The sequence below is a fragment of the Scardinius erythrophthalmus genome, assembly GCF_964197995.2.
Source record: "Scardinius erythrophthalmus genome assembly, chromosome: 24".
Taxonomy (NCBI): domain Eukaryota; kingdom Metazoa; phylum Chordata; class Actinopteri; order Cypriniformes; family Leuciscidae; genus Scardinius; species Scardinius erythrophthalmus.
This window is the reverse complement of record NC_138244.1, coordinates 19,520,657-19,529,192: the sequence shown is the minus strand read 5'-3', so window position 1 is coordinate 19,529,192 and position 8,536 is coordinate 19,520,657. Positions and strand designations below refer to the sequence as shown.

At 35.4% G+C, this 8,536-nt stretch overlaps 1 protein-coding gene across 1 annotated transcript; it reads right to left on the bottom strand.

The window, feature by feature from the left end:
• Positions 1-821: 821 nt before the first annotated feature.
• Positions 822-7,556, bottom strand: eif3ja (eukaryotic translation initiation factor 3, subunit Ja). The gene is made up of 8 exons (XM_081356068.1): positions 7,220-7,556; positions 6,993-7,081; positions 6,413-6,464; positions 5,180-5,271; positions 4,347-4,461; positions 4,111-4,275; positions 3,959-4,032; positions 822-1,984 (listed from the first exon to the last, which is right to left on the bottom strand). The coding sequence occupies exons 1-8, from the start codon at positions 7,239-7,241 to the stop codon at positions 1,853-1,855; spliced, it is 741 nt and encodes a 246-aa protein (XP_081212194.1). The 5' UTR covers positions 7,242-7,556; the 3' UTR covers positions 822-1,852.
• Between the last annotated feature and the right edge of the window lie 980 nt (positions 7,557-8,536).

The following is an 8,536-nucleotide window of genomic DNA, read 5'->3' as shown; positions in this document are numbered from 1 at the left end:
TCCTCATGCCTGAGTGTCAAGGACAATATATCTCTTAAATGGATAGTTCTCCCAAAAATGACAATTCTATGAAAACTCACTCTGATGTTGATCCAAACCCGCAAGACTTTTGTTCATCTTCAAGACACAAATGAAGATCTTTTTAAAGAAATCTGAGATATTTCTATCCCTCCGTTGACCGCTGCGCAACTACCACTTAGATGCTTAAAAAGTTCATAAAGAGATCGTAAAACTAATCCATATGAATTGAGCGGTTTAGTCCAAATTTTCTGAAAGAGACACAACCGCTTTATATGAAGAACAGATTTAATTTAGGCTTTCACGTGTAAACATTGATCAGCGAACGTAAACAGAAGCTCAACCGAACCTGAAAAAGATCTTCATTTGTGTTCCAAAGATTAACTAAAGACTTACAAGTTTGAAACAACAGGATGAGTAAATGACAAAATTTTATCTTAATCCCTTTAACCTGTTAGAGCTAGCAGGACACTTGTCTTACTATTCTAGCCTTTTTTATCATCACATATTTTAGTAATCATCATAATTTGAATGTCATGGCGTTTACATCTAATAGAAACCTCAATTATAGTGACACCAACTTCAAATTTGGAACATAACTTGCATATGTTTTAACAAATTCAATGTACAGGTTTAATCATTCAAAATAGGATCTATACGGTGGATTTTCATTTCATGCTTGAAGCCTGATCAACAGGATTCTGTAAATTACCAAATAACTGTTTCATCCCTCAGCAAAGAATATGCAATGGTTACAGATATACAGATACAGACATAAAGCAAAAAAAAGACAGAAAAACTGATGAATTATAAGCAACTTTTATTAAATTAGATCTTTATAAAACAGTGCAGAGTCCTATTATCGGCTTTGCTGATCTTAAGTGTCTTTAGAGCATGTCTACCACACTTAAAGTTGTCAAGAAAATGGAAAGCCAAACGACGCCTGAAAAGACCCAACATCAACTTTCAGTCCCTTATTCATCATCAGCAGAAGAATCACGCTCATTCTCTGCTGGCATGGTTGAGGTCAAATGAGCAACTGCATAACGTGCTGCAATGAAAACACGAGTTATATTTGTAATTATTCGCATAATTTTCTCTGCAAAAATTGAGGTAATCCTAATAACGCTGCAATGCATCTTCAAAACGGTTCATTTAGAGTGATACTTTTGGTCTTAGACTTTACATGGAATGCAATACAAGCTACAAACGAAAAGGCGTTATTTTCAATGTATTATGCTTACATTAGGTATGCTACACTCTAGATTTACTTATCTAAACAATTGAGCTCACTATCGTCTATGAACAACAACAAAAAATGAATCGTTTGATTGTAGACATGATTTATGAACCATGTGACTACTTGGATATCATCACTTCAGGTTGTATAGGTTGTCTTAATCGGCCTGGTTTGCAAAAGGAACATCTCATTCAACAAGGATAACGCCCGAAGCGAATCGAACGACATGGAGATCAATACGGAAAGAAATTTGCATAGAATGTCATTTATTTCCAAGTAGAAGTTACCGAACAATAACACTCTGTTCATATAATCCTGGACTGTCACGATGAATTGATCACATTTGCAAGGAGAAGCCCGTTTTATCGGATTTTTATTCCGACAAACACTGACCTAAATTCACAACAGAGAAAAATACCTCAGTTAATTCATTCTCTGCATAAACCTCTTTGAGGAGAGAGTGTGCATTGCGTGTGATGGCGTTCAGAGTTTTCTAGCATGGTTCTGGTAGTGGGCCTGACTGTGGGGTAAGGTCATGCTGTTAAGGTGTATGGTTCAGCAACCAGCAAATGTTATCAATGGGTTAAGCCTTGGTCACATGAAATCCTCGTAGTCCTGTGCATAACCGCCATCAAACTCCCCGTAGTCTGCCAGATCATCTTTCAGCTTGGCTTTAAAACCTCCTCCTGGTATAACTCCCTTCTTTTTCTTTTTACCTTTGTTTGCCTATTGAATAAAAAAAAAAAACAGATTTTTATGTTTTTAAATGTTAATCAAACAACAAAAGACAAAGAACAATTTTAAGAAAAACTTCTGTAACTTTAAAAAGGATTAATCAATTTTTAATGGCTGGTAAGAAATATGTATGGCTGGTGAAGATTTACAGGCAGGTGTTATTTGGCAGGTGTGGCAAAAAGTAAATTTTAGGCCCAGTATATAATATAATATAATATAATATAATATTATATATATATATATATATATATATATATATATATATATATATATATATATATATATTAGGGATGGGAAATAATATTCAAAGATCGCTGGGTATTATTCAATTATTATTCGAAAATCGCACCCCTCCCCCACATGCACACACACATGCATGTATGACGGAATGGTGTGACGCTTAAATATAACTTAACTTAAACAGGCCTACGTTTCATATTTATGTTTAAATAATATAATGTTATTATTATTATTTTTTCATCAATGTTGATTATATGTAAAGGGAACCGCATGAGATGAGTAAGATAGGATCATAAGATGCCCAATATATCAGGAGACATTTAGAGTGGGTCAGATATGATTTTGACCACTTCATTAAGTTTTGTTTTGTAGAAAGCCTTTCTTTAAAGTGAATTTAATTTTAACCAATGTTTCATCAACCAATTGCCTGGATTTCAAATATAGCAGACAATATAATCAGGGCACGGAGGCGCCGGCGGGTGAACTGGAGTCTCATAAATGAACCGAAACTCAGCATATAAGCTACTTGCCTCACAGACCTGAGAAATATATCTATAGATAAATATATGATATAAATGTCTACTTTTAAACAAAACAATTCAAAACGAAAAGAAATGGGCTACTCTCTGCTTATGTAGGCTAATTCGTATGAAGTGTGCAGTGTTCACTGTGAAGATGGCAAGTCAGGATCGTCAACTGTATCTTTGCAGCCGACGCTGACACAGAAAACACTAGTTTACTAATAAACAATTAAAATGTCTCATGAATAATCAGTACTTTTGCCAAATCTTTGTGGCAAGCTTTATGCGTGCGCTTGAGATGCGGAATAGGCGATATATTACAAAAACGCTCATTATGGTTTAGTATTCTCTCCCATAAATATTGAAGTAATTAAATTAATATAAATATGCGATTAGACTAATGGCTTAAATGAACTACCACTAGTTGATAAGAAAAAAAAACTTTAGTCGTGCACGGGCAGCCCTACTTATTTCACATATTTTCTAACTCTGAGCGAGCGCCGCTGAGTCTTCATAAAGACGTTCTCCGCTCTGGAGGAAATATTATCACTCTGATCAGTGATCACATGCTCTGTTGTGAGACTATGTGTATCATCTTCTGTTGTCTGAGAGTTGATTGACATCTTTTAGATGCGTTATTGGCATCGCCACCCTCTGGTTACATGAACATCTCACCACCGCATCAAAACCGAAAACATGGGGATTTTTTTAAAGACAATAATCGCACAACCTATTCGATATTCTATAATAAAATCAACGAATTAAATATTCGAAAATCGTCACTCATCCCTAATATATATCACTTTATCTATAACAACATGAGAGTTTTGCCAATTGCCGACATAGCTACTACAGCTACAATAAACTTCATAACCTGTAAGTTGATAAAAACAATACGATGCACTTACTGCCTCAGATGGCGTTCTAATGACGGACAAAACACTTGTCCAAAATTTGCTGCTCAAAAACCTCCATTTGAGTTTGATTTTGGTAAAAACATAAATACTATAAAGATGCAAGTGTCTGACGATATACAAAGCCACGGTATCAACTTTGACAACACCATGTTTTTTCCATTTCCTGAAAAGTAGCGAATTTGGACATACGAGGTTTCCGCTCGACAGCGAGTATGAGTGAGTGAGTGAGTGTATATATTTATATATAGTTTAGTTAGTTAATGTTTGGAATTAAATGGATTTCATACCTTTTCTTGCTTCTGCTTTTCACTTAGTAACACTGTCAGTGAGTTGCTAATTTTCTTCAAGTCATCAACTTCCACTGCAAAACCGATTGGAATCATACGTGATTGACATTGAGAATAAATGAAGAACTATCAAAAATGGGGCATATACTTACATGAAAGACACAGGTTCCTAAACAGCGTCTCTAAAAAGTTGGAATAGTGTATAGACTTCTCATAGGGAGATATTTTTTCTTTTAGCAACCGCTCAAACTCTGTGAAGTCTTCTTTTGAAGAGGGACTCATCGCATCAATTCCTGTAACATTATTTGATACTACACCTACAAAAGAGATTAAAAGTTAAAAATTCAAAATGTAAAAATGTGGATATGGATATACTGAAAGCACTTACCAAATGCCTCTTTTGCTAGTTCTAAATCTGAATCCTCCTGTAGTTTTTTCACTCTAAGTTTTTCTGCCTGCTCCTCTTCTGGTGTGAGTTCTGTGCTGTCTTTTGATGACTCTAACTGTTAAAAAAATTACAGTTAAGCTTAGTGAAAGTCTTAATATATCCTTCAATCAGAATTTGCTATCAATAAAGGTACGAGTTAACATAATGTATATACATTTATCTACACTACTGTTAAAAAGTTCAGGGTCATTACAATTTTTTTATGTTTGTAGTTATTAGATAAAAGTACAGTAAAACAGTAATATTGTGAAATATTATTTCAATGTAAAACAAGTGTTTTCTATTTTATTACATTTATTCAGCATACTCCAGTGTCACATGATCCTTCAGAAATTATTATAATATGATGATTTGATGCTCAAGAAACATTTCTTATTATTATCAATGTTGAAAACGGTTGTGCTGCTTATATTTTTGTGGAAACCGTGATGTATTTTTTCAAGATTCTTTGATGAATAGAAAGTTCAAAAGAACAGATTTTATTTGAAATAGGAATATTCTAAAACTTCATAAATGTCTTTGTCATTTGATTAAATGCATTAACATACTGCACATAATGTTTATTTTAATCGTACTTACCTCAAACTTTTTAACAGTAGCGTATGTATATGAGAAAAATGAAAAATGGGACAATTATAAAATGCTGTAAATAAAAAAAGCTTTCAAAGTGTCACAATGTAAATTAATTATTAATCTATTTAAAAAAAAAAAGTTATTCATAACTTTTTACTGAAAAAATTAAACAACTGAAAAACTGCCATGTCTTAACTTACTTGTTTTTTGAGCTCCTCTTGTTTTTTTCTTTCTAAATTTTCCTTTTCTTTTATCTTTTCACTGAGTTTCTTCTTTTCTGTAGGTTTAGCCTCTATATGTGAAAAATACACAATTGAAACTCAAACTTTAAATTTCCAACTTAAAAGTACAGTTGAAGTAGTGCTGGGCGGTTTACCGGTTCATACCGAATACCGGTGTTTATTTTTGTTACGATATGAATTTTTAATATACCGCAATACCGGTGTATGTCGCTTTAATCGGAACGCGGCGCTGCGCGACACAGTCTCATTTACAACACACGTCTGCGGCGCATTACAGCTGCGACAAGGTTTTATTCCGTCCTCCACGTGGTGCGTAAAAATAGACTAGGCGCCTATATTTAGCGAAGCGGCGCGGAGAGCCGCTTCTGGGAAGCTTCGATCTGAAACACAAGCATTGACTAGAATGGGCACGAGACGTGTGGGGGTGAGAGTGTCTTTTTTTCTCGCGGCGCGCGTGTTTTTATACTGTATTAACGTATCTGAAGTGAACTGACGGTCTTTAGAAAAGTTTCTTTGGTATTACGATTGAATCTTTCTTTATCTTTCCTGATAAAGCAGTGTTTATGAGCGTTGCTGCTTTGTGTACAGCCGTTACCGGGGAAACCACTGTTTCTGCCGCTCCTAAAGCGCGTCCTGCTGGCACCTCTTTGTAAACAGCCTTGCAAACCTGTATTATTAATATTAGTGTGGATTTTTTCTATAATATTCACTCATGACAATAAAATAGGGCATTATAAGTAAATCTACTCCAGTATTTCCTCTCTCACTCAGTAGAAAATGTGGTTAACACCCATCATGCTTAAAAAAAACAAAACAAAAAAAAAAAAAAACGGTAAAAACCGTGAAACCGGTATAATTTAGAAAAAAAACCGTGATGTTGATTTTTGGTCAAACCGCCCAGCACTAAGTTGAAGCCTTATAGCTGCTTTGAAGAATGTGCATGTAAATAATTTTCAAACAGTTTAAAACATTTCTGCAATTCTCTTATAATTATGCATGTAGTTTAAATAGCACCAGATTAATTGACTATGAACGAGAAATCTACACTAAAAAATTAATCTGTCACGCATAACTATACAAGTTGACTGCTATAATCAAATTACAAGAGGTAAAGATACAAAGGCTTAAATATTTTATCCTGAACGTTAACAGTTCGCCAAATACCAATTTATTAATTTCATATCACTGTACCTGACTTTTTTTCCTCCTCCTTTTCTTCCTCTTCATCATCATCCCAATTATCCTACATGAGATAAAAAAAAAACATATCAAACCACAAATTGAAACGGTTCATGGTGGTAGGTAGCATACAATTATGACTAGCTGGAGATCTTTCCTTCCACATTAATAAGATCAATCTATCCTCTTATGAAGGCTGGCTATTTCGAGACAGTATCAGTATGATCAATTTGAGATAAGCAACAGATGACATTGATTTTCTGCTGTGAAAAGTTTAAGTACAGTAAATTAATTACTAACTGTAAGCAAATACATACCTTTAGCATGACATTAGTAATTATAATTACTATAATTTCACTTTCTAACTTAAGACTATGTCTTTAAGCAGGTGAACGCCTATGCTGCTAACACTAACTGGACACATATTTAGACTCATCATCACCACGTTGTTTTGACACTGTTGAGTTAGCAAGAGTAGCTAGCTAGAGTTAGCTGACTGTAACTTCTTGATAGATTGAGACTTTTTTCATTGTTAGAGAAATAAAAACACATTTTTGATTTGTGAGCGACAAACAAAGCATCCGTTACTAACTTTCACGTCGTCGTCTTCATCCTCGCCCTCCCATTTGTCAAGAACTGCCGCGTTTTTGATGGGCGCTTCGGGCTCGAAACTATCAGCATCTGGAAAATAACAGCGTTTAGACAGATTACTTAGTGACAGTCGTTCTTTAAGGCGACAATTTATTTGAGAAAACATATGAATAAGAATTCGTACGGACAGAAAGGAAAAATAACGGTCAAGTTTACACAAATTCTCACCCCAAGAATCGGCGTCCGCCATGATGTCAGTGTCGCTGAGGGGAACGAGGGCGTGAAGTTGAACACACTGCGCGAAGACTGCGAGACATTTCAAAATAAAAGCCTATTTTTAGCCCGTGTGTTTGCTTTGAGGCCATTTATGCTAATTTACTCATAAACGTTGACAAAAATAACAGTTAGCCGATTTATACACATTTAAAGTTTACAATCTCTCGCTGCTAGAAAAAGGAGCAAAATATTGATGACTCATCCTGCACTACGCTCATTTTGTCCAGTCAAATTCTCTCTAGAACAGCCATTTGTAGTGGTGTCTGAAACCATAGACCTTATTCACAGCAGCGCCATCTTTGGTTTTTAACGGGAATGAAAGCGAGGCTGTGGGTTGTACAGTTGTTTAATGTGTTTTTTTTTTATTATTGTTCTGCTGACAAAACAACTGCAAAAATATCTTTCCAAGAAATTTCAGTAGACAAAAAAATTAAATTGTGAGTGATCTAGGATTTTTACAGCGGATGCCATTGAAAACACGGTAAGTCTATCCCTCACAGCCTCGCTTTCACACCTGTCATGCCGCTGCTCTGAATAAGGTCTATAGTGAACGTAGGCCGTATCCCAAATGGCACTAAAATTAGTAAATGGGACACCCTACAGTGTTATGGACTTGGAACACAACCAAATACAGAAACGCGCTACAAAAGTTCACAACACAACCAAATACAGAAACGCGCCGCAAATAGCACAGAACACAACGGAAATGTTTCCAGGGGACCCCAATAAGTGACGAACCCGGATGGGACATGCTTATTGCTCAATGTCTACTTTTTATTTTATGAATTAAATAAAGTTTTGTGAACTTTTGCAGCGCGTTTCTGTATTTGGTTGTGAGTATTTGGAGCACACATGTGTTGTAAAACGGATGAAGATGTTTTCTTTAATTTGCGATTGTTTTTAGTGCAATTTTCCACCGGACAAAATTGCGATTGTTAACTCATGATTTCTGTTCTGTCTGTGCGCACCAATCTTGCACTTATCTACTCCTCAACCAGACCACCTAGACACTTCGGGTTTTCGGCATTATGTTAAGGAAGGTCTAATCTCGGGAACGCACAAAAAAAATCCAGGAAAAGATTTACTATCTCTTAGTGTTGTGATCCCATGACATCAGAAAATTGCGCTAAAACACTCACTGAGTTTTTATTACTTGTTTCTATTTGCATGTGTTTTCTGAAGTTGCAGCGCGTTGAGCTCTCTCGACCACCGTACTACCCACTATATTTTCGGACACCACTATAAATGGCTGTCCTCTAAAATAGTGCA

What these genes read in the sequence shown, in the direction of transcription:
- eif3ja (XM_081356068.1), bottom strand. Translation starts at nt 7,241, where the DNA reads ATGGCGGACGCCGATTCTTGGG. An exon ending in GGAGGAGGAAAAAAAGTCAG is followed by an intron (nt 5,272 to 6,412) that starts GTACAGTGATAT and finishes TTTCACATATAG; the next exon opens with AGGCTAAACCTACAGAAAAG. An exon ending in TAGGAACCTGTGTCTTTCAT is followed by an intron (nt 4,033 to 4,110) that starts GTAAGTATATGC and finishes TCGGTTTTGCAG; the next exon opens with TGGAAGTTGATGACTTGAAG.